A 19070-nucleotide genomic window follows, 5' to 3' on the forward strand; every position below is an offset into this window, starting at 1 on the left:
ACCCTGACATCTGCCTTGCATGGGTAGACAAGGTGGTTGTTACCTAAAATTTAGACCATGGTTTGAAGGATCAAAATACCTTTCACAAATGCACAGTTTTAATAAGTGCGGTCTCAGCTACTGCTACATCTTGTCTGCCTGTAGGTGAATAATGGTAACAGAAAGAACATGAGGACATTAAAAAAGAGGAAAATTAATAGTAGTTTGCTTTTCAAGCTATTTGATCTTAAATACAAGTGTGCAAAAACTGACCTCACTAATGCATAGCACTGCATTTATTCACATAGATAAAATACTAAACTTATAAAAGGTTTATTTATTTATTTAGTATGAAACTCTCCCTCATTAAATTACCGACATTTAACTCTAAGGAGACAGATGCATTTGGATTTAACTTCACATACTTGGAGAACAGCACTGAAAACAATATAGGGAGGATCCTAACTGCAGCTGCTCACATTTGTTTAGATTTCACAGAACAATAATGTATTATGCAGTAACAACTGTATGGAGAAACACACAAAACCCCACCCAATTCCATTAAATGTGTATGTGTGCTTGTAGTGATTACATGAATTTGCTTGATTAATATTTTATAGAGAATAATACTGAAATGTGCTGCAAGTAACAGAGTCATGTTTACATTTTTAATAGCTCAGACAGTAAATCAACATGAAAAAACAGAAAGTAAATTGCTAGTGATGATATAAGACATGTTAAGTTATCCCAAAGGGTACCTACCGTCAGTGATGGGCATGAAGGGGAAGGCATTAAAACAGGAATCAGGGTTATATGAGAGAAAGTAGCTCACAACAGTGGTGTTTGCTTTACTGAGGCTTATAAATTCATTTGGCTGAATATTTTAATCCCTTAGAAAAATTGAATTTGTGGAGCTCAGGCAGTTATTTTTAAGCTAATAGAAACCCACCCGTGCAACCAAAAGTAGGATTTGACTCTGGAGTAAGACACCAAGAACCACTTATAAAATGAATCACTTTTTTACATCGTGCCTTTCATGGCATTTTATATGCCTCGACTGACCTACAGACTAAACACAAGGGACACTTTTAGTCACCAGTGAAGTGATGAGACAGGGATGGGGAGGCTGCTGATGTGGCAGAGCCAACCAAAATGCGACACTGCAGGAATGTGAAAGGGAAAGGCAGGCACGCTAGCTCAAAGCACTGTCCCAGTTTGACTGCTCAGGTGAATCTTAGGTCCTTCTCCCATTAGCAGCACTAAGCCACAAGCTGGCCAGCAGAACAGTCATTACTGTGCTAATTTTATAAAAGGCTAAACTAAAATACCCAGAAGTTAAGTCCCACGCATTCAAATGCAACACCTAGAGCTACATGTCCAGCAGTGAACTGACCCAGACCTCCAGCTCAGAGGGGTGTGAGGGGCATCCAAAGCTTTTATAGCTTTTTAACAACTCTGCTGGAGCCCACCATAAGTTTTTTACAGATTTTCGTGCTCATCTTTCACTTCTCCATCTTATTTATTCTATCTTTGCTGACTGATGGGGAGCTTATGCCCCTTGCTTGATGTGACCCAAGGAAATGAATTGTTAGACAAGACTCTTGGCATTAGTATTAATTAATTAACCTGGCTAACTTTATTTACAGACTGTGGATTGAACGTACATAAGCAGTGCTCCAAATACGTGCCCAACGACTGCCAACCAGACCTCAAGAGGATAAAGCGAGTCTACTGCTGCGATCTCACCACGCTAGTGAAAGCCCACAATACGCAGAGGCCGATGGTTGTGGATTCATGCATTCGAGAGATCGAAGCAAGAGGTTTGTATGCATAGGAAAGCAGCAGACAATTAAATGAAGATGACTTGAATTACTTCCTAAGCTAGGACAGGGTAGTAGACTCGTGCATACTGAAGACAGGATGAGAGAAGGGTTTTTTTAGTGTGGGTGATACATTGCTTTGCATTAGCTAGTAAAATTAAATCATGGCATTTCATAATGCAGTTTCCTGAAATGCTTTCTGAAAAACATGTCAAAACATGTATTGTGTTACAATTCTGAAAGGAGTGAACTTTAAAGTGAACTTTAAGTTCATGTTTATGTGTCTTTTTTCATTATTTTCTTTTAACGTACCTAGGGACGCTTCCAATTTCAGAGTAATCAGTTTAAATCAAATCCCTTATTAATAACCTTTCCGGACTTTATGGGCAAGAGAACACAAGTGACTCAGACAAGTGAGGTCACAGGCTGTGGCGTTTTGTGGCGTGTCACAAGCTGGGCAGGGTTTCGCATGATGCTCAGCTACTGCCTGATGAATACCGTGGCTCAGGTGGCATGTCACAGACAAAACTCCAGCTTGTGACTGCTTTTTAGACACACACCAGATGAAGTAATACCATATCCTCTCCAATGCAACACAGTAATGATCACGTATTTTTGCTTTGGATAGCAAATGTGTATGTTGTGCTGCCCAATAAGCCAAATTTCCCTGTTAGTCGTAGCTTCAGCACAGGAATCTCATAATGCTGGATTCATGGGATCCCAGTAATCTGCATGGCAACACACTGATACTAGCCATAGGGATTGCAAAGCCACGCATCATCTACTGAAATGAATCAAAGATTTACAAGTAAATCCTCTGCACTGCTCCGTAAAGCTCTGCCAGGATTATATCATTGCAGTGACAAATAGAAAGAATAGTTTGGACTAAGACAGAAGAGCTTTACTCCAATGATACAGCAGGAAGCTACATTGTATTTGAGATCTAATCGCTTACTTGTACATTTCTTGATTAAGATAAAACCTACTGCCCGCTCTCAACATCTTTAAATTTATTTCTTTAGTTGTCATAGAACTATGTAAGATACTGTTGTTGTTCTTAAGAAAACAAAGTGTATTGGATCTTACACATAGTTTAGTACTGTGCATAGTCACAGTAAAGAGTTTTGGGATTAAAATAAATAACGTGTGTGTAATTCTGCTTGGCTAGCTGTGCCTGCTCTGCTGAGATGCCCTGCATTTCATGTTGGTGTGGAGCAATGTGGGGAGAGTTGTGCAAGTGAGCAGGTCTCCTGTGGTGAAAGAACTGTAGAAGGGATGTGCTGATGTGGAGAACAGTACCCATCACATCTATCAGCTGTGTATAAGTAAAAGCTGACAGCAAAACTGGGAACAAATGCGGTCATAGGGAAAGGCAGTCTCTTACTTGCATTGCTATTTATCATTAAGCAACTGGTAAAAGGAGACAATACCTCTAAAGCTTTATGAATTATAGTCAAATCCAGGAAAATCTCCCACATAAAATGAATAAATCATTATAGCATCACATGCCCCACCATTAGCAAATTGCAATATTTTCCTCTAACATAATCAACCATGTACCTAACAAAATTGGAAAGTATACATTTTAAAATTCTTTAATCCTTTAAAAAACAATTTAAAATTATCTTGATCCTTCCTTAAATGCTCCAGAGTTTCATATTACAATTAATATTTTGGTACAATTACTAGATCTGTTGTTCTTGCTTTATTGTTTTTAAGCCTGAATATTTGTTTGTTTCTGAAGCAAAGCTAACCAAGAACTTTTTGTTTCAGGTTTAAAGTCTGAGGGCCTCTATAGAGTCTCAGGCTTCACTGAGCACATTGAAGATGTGAAAATGGCCTTTGATCGAGGTATACAATTTTTTAATCTTGTACAATTTTAATCTAAGCTTTCAGTTCCAGGACTTTTAACTTCTTTTTGGTTTTATATTTGTACCATGGTAATGAAATCGGCATATAAGCAGAAGTACAGAAAGCAACCTGTCTTTTCTGAGTTCTTAAATTAATCTGTAGTGCTTTTCATAAGAAAAAATCGTATTTCATTGTTGAAAGGAATAATTAAACAGTAAGTAAAGGTAGGCAGAAGGCTAAGTGCTTGGGGGACTGGATAGCTGCTCAACCTAGCAGCACAGCCTAGGCTCCTAGTTCAAGTACAAGCCTAAATAGTACCAGGAGAAAGTTCTTAGTCCTATCTTTAGTAGACTCAGTGCTTTGCAATACAATAATCTGTTTATGAGTTTAAAAAACAGGAACTCCAAATGGGAAGTCATTCTGCATGTAGCCTTGTAGAAAGGACTGCACCACTGTGCACGTGATTGCATCTGCACAACAGATGAGAGGAGCATTCGGGAGATTGGTTGTACAGCATATTGAAAAACTAGTAATTAAACCACTGCCTGATTACCATCCTAGTAATGCTTCTGAATTGATTCAGCTGATTACCTTGGTTCTGGTTGTGCACACAGTCTTTCCACACAGGACTAATTTTAAGTATATATGTAAGTGGGTGCAGAGTAAGGCCTTCATCAACAGAAAACACATTCTCAAATACATTTAAGAAGTTACATAAATATTCTTCTCCTTATTCATAAACTGTTTACCTTCCTACTTAATTTTTTCAGGTATTACCTGTGCCACGTTAGGGAATAGGGTCAGACACAGCCCAGCGATTGCAAACCCACAGAGACAAGGCAGGTCCAGGTCAAGTCAAAAAGTCAGCCTATGGGTCAGGGTACTGACCAGGATGCACAGCCAGGCACAGGCATGGCCATGATCCAGCTGGAGACAGCTAGGATGTTGCTCAGGCAGGGACTGGGGCCCTTGGGGGCTCACAGGCAGGAGGTGTGGGGGCTCCAGGGGAGACTGGGCAGGGCCAGCAAGGTCTATGGGTGGCACATCTTACACGTACTGTGCCTGAATATTTTATTGTTTGGAGACAGTTTGTCACACAGACGTCACTAGCCAAGAAAGTCCAACTAGGAATTGCCAAAGTGACTGTTTTCATGCTATAATGAAATATCCTTTTAAAAACAGTACATGTTTTAAAGTGTGTTGGATGATGCAGTTGTGAACATATGCATATACACACATAGGTCAGGCATGATTTGCATGAAAGAGATGGTCAGTGATATGACTGCTGTCACAGGAAGATACGTGTTGCCACATGAAGCAGTGCTACTGAGAGGGCCACAGTCTCCACACGTCCCACTCTGCTCCCTGCAGGGACATCTGGACTGGCAAACCCTTTTGTTCTGTCTGTTAATTCTCCTCCAAGTGTACCAACCTGAATGAAACCCAGGAGAAGCACAGGTTTAAGAAGGAAGAGTTTGAAGAAAGCAGATGGAAATTTATGTCTGAGCATGACTTGAACACTGGTGCAGTATAGTTCCTTTGCAAATGCTTTGAACTATTGGCGACAGTTCGGTTTTACAGACAGCGTATCTTTTACTATTGCCTGTACTCATGGTATAATCTGATGGCAATACACACTTGAATTGGACTCACAGCAGGGAAGAAAGTGTGACTTACTGGCAAAGAAGGCAGCACCTAGAAACAGGAAGACTAAAGTCACTAGCAGTATCAGATTTCCAAAGGAAAAAAGGCATGGATAAATGCGTAAGCAGAGGAAGCAAGGACTGAGTTTGCATACACAGGCTGTGGGGAAAACCATTGGGTATAAATTCATAAAATGCTGTGTCTTCATTTTCTTCTAACAATCTCATGAGGGAAAATGGATAAGAAAGGAAAGAGAGAGTGTTGTCATGAATAATACTAAAACCAGTGGAACAGTGAACAAAATCTTGTTATGAGAACTGCTTGACTGGAGTATTGCTGAAACCAGAAGCTGAGAACTTCACTTTCCAGTTTTGAAAATGTTTTCTCCCTGAACGGAGATGGAAAAGCAGAAGGAGTTAGGGGGTTTTTTTGTAGGAAGGGAATGAAAGAAAAACCAAAACAGATTTTTTGTTCTGACTTGTGGGCCGTGCAGCTAGAAGGTGGTTGTCAGCTGGCAGAAGGTTGAATTGTCAAGACGTTTCCAACATGACAGCTCAGGGCTTGCTTCCCTGTCAGATTCAAGTTTAGAGAGACAGGGACCTCACCCTCTCTTCTGCATCCCAGCCCTGCAGGTGGGAACATTGCTTTTCTGCTGCCCAGTTACTCCTGCTTAGCCCTGGAAGCCAGGGCAGCAGGGAGTGGACTATCCCAAGGATGTGGACTATCCCAGATCTCTGTCCCAGGTGCCAGAGCTGGGAGACAAGGGAGCTGAGAGACAGGTGGCAGGTGTCACCTCCAGCAACACCTGAAAGATTTTTGTTCAGATTCCATTTTCTGCCCAGAAAGTGAAGTTTTACAGAACTATTGTTTTCCACATTTGCTACAAGAAATTAACATATTTTTCACAAAAGTAAAAAATAAAAACACAGGAAAATTTGGTTCTGAAATATAAAATAGAAAATTCCTGATCACTTCTGGTTAATAAATAGGTATTGAAGCAGAAGGAGCCATAACAGGTCCCTATCTCAGACATCTCTGGAGTACCCTGCATAGCAGAGGGTAAATATGTTTTAAAAGAGCTTGAGATAGTTACCTGTCAAAGGAGAAGCTGAGAGCAGGGGTATAAACCAGGGAAGATAACTCTTTAATCTAATGGATACTCCAAACACAATACTAGAAGATGTACACTGGCCAGGAATAAATTTAGTTTGACAACTGAAAGACCATTTTTTAACCATCTGAAAGTAAGGCTCTGAAACAACCTTCTAATAAGAGCAGGGATAAAAACCTTAACTAGTTTTAAAATGGAAGTTGCAGGATTTATGAGAAGGTTTATATGGCATGGTGCCTGCAGTAGCAGAGCACTGCACTCTGTCATTACAGAGTCCCTCCCTGCCCATCGTTTCCGAGTCAGTCCCCAGGCAGCTGGCTAGAATGCCAGTACACTTCTGCATCTCTGGAAATACAACTTTTAATAAATGGGTTTGAAAATAAACAAGCAAGGAGTCCTCCCATTTAATGCACAGGACGCATCCTTCAAATAATGCCATCAAGCTTTCTGGTTTCACAAGCTCCTTCAAGCCGCAGGAGCCAGAGACAGTATGATACAGGGATGAGGTGCAGGGCCTGACTCAGCCATAGGGTACCTCTCCTGCTGGTTGCCTGCACAACTGAAGGGGCATGATGAAGAGAAACCAGCCCTCCCTCTGGCTAATTCTGCATTGCCAAAGGGACACCCACAAAAAGCAACAAGCTTTCAAAGAATTACAGTGGGAACAGAAAAGCAAAGGCAGGTTTGAAAATTAACGGAAAGAAAATGGCATCCCAGATAGTATTATTTGGACCCAATGAAGCTGTGATCGTTGGTTTTAAAACAGGGAGAAGTTGGTCCTCATCTGATTTAAACTAAGGCTCCCTTCCAAAGTCAAAGCAGTGTAAATAACCCACTGTAAACTAGCGTTAGGCTCTCTGAGGCACTGACAATGTTCCATTTTAGTGATTTTTGTAATGAGAAGGAGGGGAATAATGTGGATTTATTTAATCTAGTGAATGTTGGTGCTGTAGAACAACAGTTGCTCTCTGTCAGCATTGTTGAGCTGTGGCGTTGTGGCACCCAGAAAACCCTCATTGTGTGCTTTATCCACAGAGCTGCCATTGTCACCAGTGCATTCTGTCCCCCCACTTGTTTGTATGACTAGCTGGTACAATACACTTGATAAAAATATTATGCTGTTAAATATTACATGAGTACTTAGAGGGATCCTAGCTCATACTCACACTCTTTTGCCAGTGTAGCTGAAAACCTGTCAAATGCCAAATCCAAGAAAAACCACAGAAGCACGTTCGCATGGCAGAGGTTGTGCAATAAAAACAAAGCATTAAGGAAAAAGGAACCTAAGTAGAAATGTAATTTAGTGTTCAGAAGGCATAGCTGAAGTTTTAAGAATCTAATACTCCATTTCATTCTCTAATAAACTATTGATATATTTCTATGGCATGAAAAGTCAGCTGAAACCTTTAAGGAACAGAATAAAGACTTTGTTTGTCTTAAGGTATTCAAACTTCAACATAATGCAACAGAATATATTGAGAGTCAGAGCAACAAGGAAAGAGAAACGCCAGGGTTTGGGTAGGATTATGTTTGTAAAGCTGAAATGAAATATATGTTTGCAATTCAAAATTAAAAAAAAATATATAAACATATGGCCACTGCAATGATACTGAAAACACTAATTGCAATCTGAGGAAAGTTACTGTATGGAAGAGTTAAAAAAATGATTGTGGTAATGCAGAAGGTACCATATAAAGTAAATGTAGTTCATACAGTATGCTGCTTCAGAGGATCCTCTGTGAAATATGTGCCATGACTTTACCAGCAATGAATTAACTTTTCTTTCTTAATGCTTTGAATTTTAAGTGCATTTAAATAAAAATACAAATGCAGGAATTTGGTGAGAATAAGAAATAAGTGCAGCCTGTCAAGGGCTTTCAGTTGCTGAAACTGAAAGGGAAAGAAAAAAAAAAAAAAGGCAATCCAAAATCTACCTACCCACTGCAGAAATTTATAGCTCTAACAGATGTATTGTTATGCTCACTTTAAAATAATCTTCACTGTTTTTCCAATGGATGTACATTTGTCTCTGAAGTGAAAAATCTTTGACTGGGGAATTAGTGAATTTTTCATACAGTAAGCAAATATGTAAATAAGAGGTATGTTTGAAGTACATTGTAGTTTGAAGTACCTCTAGCTGAGTGCCCCTTTAAGGAAGCTTGCTGGGCTGCTTTGTAAAAGTACTAAATAAATAACACTTCCATTTAGTGTACTGGTGACCTGGATAATAGATGCAACCTTCTGCTTTGCTGTATCTGTTCTGATGCAGCTGCTGGCTCCTTGGAGGTATCTGTTTTCAGTGAAGCATTTTGAGTGCTCAATGTCCATCAGTTAAATAGAGCTCTCCACACAAAGCTTTACAAGACTAATGCTACTGTGCCTGGAACGTGTGGATTAAACAAAAGATTGGGATAGTGTAAACATCCTCCTAGGGCTTATTGATGCTGTATTAAATTAAATGCTGATGGATGTATTCAGACTGCTCAGCTGCATCAAGAAAGGCTGCTTGTTTTAAACACTTAAGCATATAATCTCCTCTTGATGAGAACATGTAATGCTATTAGTCTTAATGAGAATTATGTGCATACATTGGACAGGACGTATCCCTGCAAGATTAATGCCATAGGTTTGTATAAAATGTCTACAATCAATATAAACTCTTTTACTCTGCTGTGAAAGTCTTTATCACCATCTTAGAGGCCATGTATCAAGCGCACCCACTCATCTGTATCAGGGCATGTCTACAAGCGCTAGTTATTGCGAGACAAGCAAGGCAATGGCTTTACAGCATGTCAGCGCCTCGGCGGTAACAGCCCAAGCTTGTGCCTGCACCTCCTGGCAGATACAAGCAAACTCAAGCAAGCATAACCTCATATCGCCCCACTCACCATATGGTCCTAATCTTCACCACCTCCTGCAAGGGAAGCGATATTATCCTCACTTGAAAGCTGGAGAATAAGGGCTACGGGGTATAACTGATCTCAAAGAAGCCTGAGGTAAAGCTGGGGGCTAAATGCAGAGAGCCTCAGCCCCTGCTTGACCAGTGTCCTACACCATCTTTCAATTGGAAGGCTGACAAGGACAGACCCCAGGAGAGGAAGACAGCAGAGTTTCTTGGTCTGGAGGAAAATGTGGTATGAGGGTTCTGGGTAGTACAGAACAGATGTAGTCATTTGAACTTGGAAAATAATAGTGATCTAGCCTTGCTGCTAGTTCCTGTGATTTCACTTGTTGCAAGCCATGCATTGGTCAAGGACTTACCAGCAAAATTGTTAAGCTCATGTAATTAAAAGTGTTCCATAAATGGAGTTCTGACTAACTGTGTTATAATATGTGGCAAACAAAATGTATGTCATTTCAGTTGCATAATTCATCTGTTTAGCTGTTCACCCATTACAGGTATCCATATTCATTTAACAAATTGCAATACACATTTCAGAATAAATTGTGTAGCTAAATGCCATAGCATATCTATTTAAATTCAGATCTTTGCTCTAAATAAATAAGTCAAATATGAAGACATTAGAGGACATCCAAAAAATAAGGCAGCTTTCTTACTAGCTAATCAGTAGAGATAAGTTGGTGCAGGACTTACAAGATTTGGTTGTTTACTCTGATTTTTCCTACTGGTCTCCTGAGGGTCATTGGAAATTCATGTTATTTCTCTGTGCCTCTGTTTCCCCAAGTGAAAATTAAAAGAATGGTTCACGCTCCTGTGCATTGATCTGTGGATACAAAACAGAACATCAAAACAAGTTATTAATAGCTTATTTTCAGTGAAGAAATGGGACAAATGGGACAAAAATAATAAATATATTAACATGATTTTTCATGCAATATTAAAACATTATGTGTGAGATGGTACACTGCAGATACTGTTGATGTAATCACCAGTCTCTCCAAAAGATGTAAGCAAATAAATTGTTTACTAAAAGATAAAGAAACTACCATTCCTCATTCATATACTGTAAAATTGGTAACAGTATATTCTCATTTAAGTCTTCCAAATGCTTTCACGTTGTTTTTTCTTGTCAGGTTGGACACAATAAATCTGAATTAGAAACCTAGCCTTGCTTCAGTCAAGATTAGCCTGGTTTCAAAAATATTTCTTCCTCCTCTTCTAGATGGTGACAAGGCTGATATTTCTGCCAGTATTTATCCAGACATAAACATCATTGCCGGGGCACTGAAGCTGTACTTCAGAGACTTACCAATTCCCGTGATCACCTACGACACCTATTCCAAGTTCATAGAGGCAGCAAGTAAGTATTGCATAGTAATTTGTGCTGATCTTTAATTACATTTCCCATCCATAAAGCTGTCCATGTTAAGAAAAAGAAAGTACAGACAGCAAATGGGAAGCAAGGGCGTTGTTCTGTTCATTGCTTCTCTGCCACATCCTTCCTTCACATTGAACTTTTGCCTGAATGTTATTGCAGATGGGACATCGTGCAGGTGCAGCACCTCAGGGCTGGTGTCACAGCCACAGACACATGCAAGACTGGGTGATCCATGACCAGTCAGGGATGAGTGAGCAGTGTGAGCCTTCAGAGTGCTTCCCATTTCCCCACTGTTTTCCCCATCTCTGTATCATGGCCTCCTTTGGCAACAAATCTGCACTGCTGACAAACACATCCCCTGCTTCAGTCAGTGAGGGATGGGAGCAATAAGGCACCCCATGAACCTCACCTGCCCCACAGCTCAGGTGCATCCACTGTTCATTAGGTCCTACAGTACCTAACCCGTGTCCAGATGGGAGGCACATGCAGTTACCCCGTGCCCAGGGCCAGCAGGCCATGGGGGCACACTGACAGAGAGAGGAGGACAGCAGCATTCATTGGCACAGCATTGGCAGAGAGAGCTGACATTTGCCTCAAATTCTGCTCTCTGGGGCACAGCCTTCCATGTAATGATAGTCCCCAGTGAAAACTCACCAGGTGGATGGCACCAAACTCAGATTATTAGTAAAAAATGTCAAAGACTTGAGGTGCCTAAGAAGTAGCATGCTTCCTTCTTAAAAAAAGTATCCTTAATAATTTTTGAAATGGCATCCAGTATATGGATCAGCAGCAGGAAGAGTGGTCTTGCCTGTGTGACTGTGCTGCCTTCCCTTCCCCTCTATCTTACCCCACCTTGCACTCCCCATGCAACCACAGATACCACTCTATTGCACCCTCCTCTTCTTCCTTGGCAGAGAAATTATTCTTGCTTGTCACTTACCCTATAAAGAATGTGCCCAGAGGAATCAGTTCCTATCACAGCAATACACCAGTCTGTTAAAAGCAGGACATAAAAGATTCTTAATCTTCTAAAATTTCAAGCTCCTGGTGCCATTTGTATGGAAAGTCATGCAGCAAATATAACTCTGACAGTTCACAGCTTAGGAATCCATACTTTTAATGTAAAATACATGTAAATCCTGCTCAGATTTTTAAAGAGATTGCCAAATCAGCACTGATGCTCTCCAACCACTGATACCTACATATTTAAAGATGTTCAGAAATCTTTGTTTATGTAATTCCATGTCATTTCAATCTCTAGCTAAACTTGCATATTCAAGCACAGTCTCTAAAGCATATATCCACACTCCCATCTGGTGTTGAAGGCTAATGGAAGTAATCTTACATAAGATTTTTAAAAATCAGTTCTAGGAAGAGTATTATGAAGCACTTAATGAAGCTCAGCTACTGTACCTATACAGGCCTGTAGAGATTGCCACAGACCATAGTGATGACTATTGGGTGGTCTCTGTTGCTGATTTCTTTGTAAAGCTTTTTTTTTTTTTTGAGGATGCAGAAGTTGCTGATAAGCTCCATGTTTATGAGTTTAATATTTGTCCCTCCAAGTACAGTCAATGGCTTGTAAATGACTCCATAATAATAACTCAGCTTCCTGAATTATTGGTGTTTACAAATGGAAAGCCCTGTTAACATTAATCCTGTTGGGTGTTTTTACAGAAATCTCCAATCCTGATGAACGACTAGAAGCAATACATGAAGTGTTGATGTTACTCCCTGCTGCTCACTACGAGACACTTAGATACCTAATGATTCATCTCAAAAAGTGAGTTAATTGGCATGTAGGATAATTCTTGAAGAGCTTATCAATTTTCTGCTTTGAAAGAGAGGTATTATTGAAAGCAACAACAATGTTTCCATTAGGGCACTGCCACTAAAACAATAATGTTACAAGTAAACAGGCAAGCTATGTTTGTATAAATGCATATAAGCTATGCACACATACGGTATAGATCCTCTTGCTAGCAGATCACTGCGAACCTTTGAAGAGCTGAGATTTGTCACACTTCTCCAAGGCAGATAATATCTGAAAAATACCAGAATGGTAGGTACTTCAGAGATGTGCTGCAGTAAGTCACTTGATCATGCTTTGCTTCTGCCTCCCCTTACCTCCTGATTTGTCTTCTTGAACGATAACCCTAAAAGGAAAGAGCTGTCGCTAAGGAGTTGTTTGCTCACATCACAGTGAAGCCAAGACTCAAGCAGGGCCTATTTTTGTATGACTAGTAAAAGCAATACAGGCCGTTACCAGTTGGTTTTAAACACACTCTGCCTTACTTGCTTTCCAAAGCTTCTTTAGGCATACCTAAAGCATACATAAGGCTTCAAGAGGCGTACAAAATTTTCAGAAGTGCCTAAATTTCATTTTGAAAGTGACTTGAGAATGTACTGCTGAGTTTTCCAACTTTTCAGCTAGGTACCTGGGAAAATTATGAGGTGCTACAAAGAAGGTTCCTCCCTTCCACTAGTTTCAAGCAAAACCGTTTTTCAAAACCATGCTAATTCCACTTTGCTGCTTTGGCTGTTTACATGCCTCAGGAAGTCTTCTTTGTAAATTTTTAAAAACTGAAGCTGAATAAAGACTGGCACTGTCATCTCAAAGCAGGCTTTCATTTAAGGATATATTGCCCAAGGTGTCCCTTTTCTCTGGTTAAAGTTTATGGTGCTACTTGGAACAACAGAAAAGGGGACAAGAGTGGAATAAAACTACTCACCCCTCATATAGCAAGTCTTTGATCTCATCTTAGTTATCCCACTACTTGCAACACGATTGCAAATTTGGAGTACTTTCTGGGTTTGATCTGCGCTATTCTGCACTATTAACCTGAAAAGAAAGAGACCTTAACTCACATAAAATTGCATCAGAGAGCTCGAGTGAAGCTCAGGTTCTCATTACGCAGAGACTTTTCCTCACTTTGGATCGACTCAAGTTATCACAACTGAGTAATTTCTCTATTTGATGAGGTATTACCTGGGCATGCAGGAGCTTCTTCAGACTCTGCACAAATGAGATGTGCAAACACTCACCCTTGTCAGCACATATGCATGGAAAACTCAGGATGAACCATGTTGGCTTGTAAGAAGGACTGTGGAGGCTGTAGGCAAGCCAGGGACCTGCATACAGAATCAGTACTTTCAAGTCCCAGCAGCAAAGTTGTAATAGCCAGGTATTGACTTGCCTTCCTTCTTTTCCATGAACTGCAGTACAGGCTTTGGTTCAGCTGTTGAGCGGAAATACTGAAGAGACAAAAATAGTCCAAACAGATGATTAAGCTTTCTTTCTCAAATACCTGCAAATCACACAATGAATTTCCTTTCCCAAATCATAGGTTTCAGCATCTGCATGGAAATCAACTGCATGTCAGTTCCTATGGCAGATCTGTCAGAGATCTGAATGCAGAAGAGGGAAGCATCCTTTAGGTTAGACTAGGCTTTTCTGTAGGTTAAACCTAGGGCCTCAACTCCAGCCCCTCTTCCTGGACAGAGAAAAAATACAGCAGTGTCAAGGAGCCTGTGTAAAGACTGCAGAATCACAGCCCCCGTACCAGTGCTGGTTCTTAACAGAAAATAAACTGCCTTGAGTTGTTGTTAGAAGCACAGGAATATCCAGCAGAGGACAATGTCAGTGATGAAAAATGAGTTTGTTGGTCAATTAATTGTTTTCTGCAGTTACCTTTCTGACAGCTTTTTGCTCAAAACTGGAGGAAATACAATAGCATGAGCAGTCCCCCCTGTGGTGGAATGCATACAACTCCATCCATGCTGATGTTGCAGTGAAGCTGTGAACCTCCTCTGTGTCCACCCCAGGCCATGCAGCAAGCCCCACACTCCTGCACAGAGGTGCCTATAAATTGTATGCAGCGTTGTGCATAGCTGCTCAACATCTCGGCTGCATACAGCCACAGATGGAAAGCAGAGTGTTGCACACACACTTGCACAGAGGTGGCTTGGGCTAGGCACCCTGGGTTTGTCTTTCCTCCTTGCAAAGCACAGCTAACATATCTGTGCTAGAAGATGGGGATATATCTGTGAGTAAGGACACTAACAGATTACTGCACTGAAAGCAGAGAAACAGTGTTTTTCTGTGACAGAGCCACTCATTGCAGAGAGCCAGTAGTAGGAGCAAAACCTAGTCATATGAGGACCTTGTGAATAAGGGAAGGCCAGATTACTTCTGGTTTCAGCCTCTTTGTGCTCCCCTGATGACATGAGTGAATCCACTGCCTAACTGCTGCCCAGCTGGGAATTGGCATGGCCAAGGGCAGTCTCAGCTGTTGCCAGGAGAGCTGGCTCCAAAAACCAGACGTTCTCCACCCTGGCAGAGGAGTTGTGTGTGGAGGAGATGTGAAATTTCACCCATGCTCTACTTAGTAATGGCAAGTGTCTGGTCCATGAGGGACCATGACTGATGAACAGACCACAGCTGTCTCTACACTGCAATGCAAGAGCACCCTCAGAACCGAACTCAAATGCCAAAGCCTTGCTGGGACAACACTGATGTGATCCAGCTCTATTACCTGGAAGGAAACCCTGAGCACATTTCCAGCAGGCCTAAGGGATGACTTGCATCCTTGGCAGTCTGCATTTGCTCCAGCCACATGTAGCCTGCCTTTTTTGTACTTACATTATATGACCTGTGTCAGGGAACAAAACAACCCAGGCTCCTTCCTAGAAATGCTTCTGTTCTCTGTCAAGGATAGATGGCATTTGTAGCAGTCTGACTTCAGCAAGCCACCTCTCTGGACTGCTCCAGCTTTCAGCCGGCTCCTGAAGTATAACAAGTAATCAGAATCACTCACCTGTTGGTTGACCTGAGGCAGCCAGCAAGGCAGAAATGCATGAACGGATGGCTCCCTGCAGGCTGGCAGCATGAGTGTCATTGGTAACCAAAAGAAATTCTGGGTTCATATTCTTGAAGAACATCTGCATCTCCAGTGCAACACACCAGAAAGCTGTAGTTACTGTAGAGTAGAGGACTACTCCATACATCATAATTATGCTTTTCAAAAAAGCAATTGCCACTAATTCTTATACCCTAATGGATAGCCACATGGAAAGAATCATTTAAGAGTTGCAGGAGGGGTATTTAAAGGCAGTGGAAGTCACAGCCCCACCATAACTGCATTGTACTTGCTGTGGAAACAGTTACTACACTGAGTGAAAGTAAAAACTGTTACTGAAAAATGCCATTATCTACCAATGCTTGATGTGAAGCGGGACTACAGATTAAGATGCATATATTCTTTTCTTCTGGGAACTAAACAACTACTTTCTTTTTCTTTTTTTTTTCCTTTTCCTTTTTTTTTTCTTTCTATTTTAGGGTTACCTTGCACGAAAAGGAGAATTTTATGAATGCTGAAAACCTGGGAATAGTGTTTGGGCCTACCTTAATGAGACCTCCAGAGGACAGTACCCTTGCTACGCTGAATGACATGCGGTACCAGAAGTTAATTGTGCAGATTTTAATAGAAAATGAAGATGTTCTCTTTTAAACAAAGAGAGACATATCTTCAAAGCCATTTGTTTTAAAATAATTAGTTTGAAGGAAAAACAGCATTTCTTTAAATTTTTTTAAACATAAAGGAAAAGTTCCTTGACTGCACTTCAATTTCTGCAAAGTTGCAGATGGATGCCAAAATGTTTAGGGAAAGCCTATGTCTCATAGACATATGCCTCTTTGTAGAAGGGAAAAAAGGTCAGAAAAAATCCTCTTACCTTGTATCTTTTGCCTTGCCTCAGATGTATATTTGTTTTGAAAAGCTGCAAACAATTTTATTGTTAACTTATTAAGAAACACAAAACGTATTTTAATATGGCTAGAGAAGCAAAAAAAGGTACTTAATCAGTGTTTCTTGTATACGCCTATACATTTCCTTCTCCATGAGACATTATTATATATGTCAATTGTGAAGCAGAACCTATATTATAAAGATATTTTTACTTTACCTAGCTGAAAGAATGGCATTTTATTTTAGCAAACTATAAATCAATGCGGTGCATTGATTATTTTCCACGTAATTCTTTCCTGCATTTTTGCTATGATATATTGAAAACAATTACCACTAATGCAGTATTATCCTGACATACCTCTTTCACTGCAAGTGTTTTAAAGGAGAATTCTTTTCTCATGTGTATTCCAGCTTTCCTTAGGTTTCTTTGCATTTAGGCAATACCATCCTAAGATTGTACACTTTTAGCCTTTTGGTATTTCCCAAAACATACAGTATTTTCTTCTTTCTTTTTTTTTTAATTCCTATGGTATTGATAATTTTTCAAAAGTCCTGGTGGTAGTATCAGTTTCACATGCCAGATTTTTCTTGTATTACAGTAATATGTAAGTTAAGTGATGCTGGGACACTGGATATTTTCTGGCCTTGTTGAAAAGTTAGCACTTTTTTGGGTTAATTATGAAGGATTTGGTTTTTCTGTAAAAATCGAGTTATGTTTTGTCATGTTTCTGTATTTATAAACGTACAGTAAATCTGCTAAAAATGTAGGTATTTATCTTGAATGTGTTTCCTGATGGTTTGTTTAAAAAAAAAAAAAAAAAAAAGAAAGAAAAAAGAATGTGTAGGAAATGTGGGAGTTGGTAAATTTAATTACCAAATTTTACTATTTTTCTCCCCTTACAAACATTGACCTACAGAGTTCATAGTCTTAACTGCAACTTACTCCTAATGTTAAAACTGTTTCTCAGCATGACATGTTTCTGCAAGCATAGAAAATCAACGTACTTTACTACCAAACTCAATTTTCAATACAAAAAAAAATTAAAATAATCCCTCATCTTGATCATTTCTTTCATATGCTTGGTAACTCAGTGATGCAGTTTCCTGAATTATTTCAGGGAGCACATGTTTCTATTCAAATTGAAAAATATGTGTAACTATGAGAATGAAGGGAGGTGGAGGGTATGACTGTAAATTTGTCGTCTTCTAGAGAAATAACTAAGGGCTAGATAGATTAACCCAGATTGCAGAACAAATGCTAAATAGTCTGAGTTCCCAATACTTCCATAGATCCTCCTGCCTTGTACAGGACTATTTGTTGTAGGTTATGTACTACTTAATACTGTCATAAAAATGATCTGGAAATGGTTTTATTTTGTGAAGTGAAATATGCTTTGTAATTTATGATAGTGTAAATGGAAGGAAAAATCCCATTAAATGTGTTAAAGAGTTCTGGTGTCTGTCACTCTGGCCATGTGGCAAGCTGCCAAATGAAAATCAATCACTAATTACCATCCTGACATTGCTGGAAACTTTCCTACTTGGAAAACTTAGAACAGTTTTACTGAACATCAGCAGTTTCAGATTAGCACTTGGATGCCCATACTACCACAGCCGAGCCTATGCACACATTTATTTCCTGCAAGCACCCTGAACCACCTCTGTGTAAATCTTCAAGCAAGCAATGAATCGCAATATCGGTCTAATCCATTTCCAAGAATCAATGCCATCAGAGCACTTTTCCACTCCCTTGAATGAAGACATTTGAGTAACAATGATTTTCTTTATTTTTTCTGGTCAGTTCAGTAAAGAGTTATTTTTTTAAGGCAAGAACAGTATTTTATTACCATTCTTTATTTTTGCAGGAAGACAAACACACCATTCTACTTCTGCTTCTCCCTTTCCCTCTGCTGTGAGCAAACTGGTAGCTTTGACATGTCTCACAGTCTGGGTTCTTCAACACATGCCCCATCCTAAGGATTCAGTAGAAATACCCGTGCATTGCATCTTTGGAGGGCAGAAGTTTCTAGTCTGTTGGATGAAGACTGTGATCCTGCATCTTAAAACACAAATATCTAATGAATTGTCCATCTTTGTCTTGGCTAACCAATGGCCAGTGTCCTTAGGGGCATATTGAGTGTGGAGGTACAAAGACCCCTGTCCCCTCCATGCTACGTTAGGGCTGCACACATTTCATCTCTTATGTCAGACTTACTGTGGCCATCTCTGCTGCACCTGGGGCTGAGTAACACCTCTGAGATCTGATCGTCTCTGTTCCAAATTAGCCACTCAAGGAAATAAACAGCCAGCAGACTTTTCTCTGCAATACTGGCCACTAAAGCAGAAGATAAAGCATGTATCTCTGTAATGCAAACATGTATTCCAGTACACAGAAAAACACGTCTGAGTGTTCCCTTTGCTTCAAAGCATTCAGACAAGTGTGATGACATATCTCACATGAGGCCCTACTAAAGAGTAGTAAGAGTCATTTGAAAGATGCTTCAGGAGGCTGTGATTGAGCTGATGCGGCTTCCCTGCTAGGTCATTTCATCCTGAGTGGAATGCAGCTCTGCTTCTCTGGAAGTAGGTGAGATACCCGTGTCTGACTGCATTGGAGCCTGTCTGCAGCTGGATGTTC

At 40.2% G+C, this 19070-nt stretch overlaps 1 protein-coding gene across 7 annotated transcripts in view; it reads left to right on the top strand.

Moving 5' to 3' along the window:
• The window catches only part of LOC104530532 (beta-chimaerin), a 25409-nt gene extending 7526 nt beyond the window's left edge, over positions 1 to 17883 (top strand). For 2 of the 7 annotated variants that reach the window (XM_010175138.2, XM_010175141.2), the window contains exons 3-7: positions 1626 to 1799; positions 3573 to 3650; positions 10530 to 10667; positions 12363 to 12468; positions 16024 to 17883. In XM_010175138.2, the coding sequence (XP_010173440.1) occupies positions 1626 to 1799; positions 3573 to 3650; positions 10530 to 10667; positions 12363 to 12468; positions 16024 to 16195 (668 nt within the window). In that variant the 3' untranslated portion in view covers positions 16196 to 17883. The remainder of the gene's footprint in view (positions 1 to 1625; positions 1800 to 3572; positions 3651 to 10529; positions 10668 to 12362; positions 12469 to 16023) is intronic. The other 5 variants (XM_010175139.2, XM_010175143.2, XM_010175142.2 and 2 more) reach the window with 4 other exon arrangements.
• The last annotated feature ends 1187 nt before the right edge of the window (positions 17884 to 19070 follow it).

The sequence above is a fragment of the Antrostomus carolinensis genome, unplaced genomic scaffold (genome assembly GCF_000700745.2).
Source record: "Antrostomus carolinensis isolate BGI_N321 unplaced genomic scaffold, ASM70074v2 scaffold38359, whole genome shotgun sequence".
In the NCBI taxonomy this organism is placed as follows: Eukaryota; Metazoa; Chordata; class Aves; order Caprimulgiformes; family Caprimulgidae; genus Antrostomus; species Antrostomus carolinensis.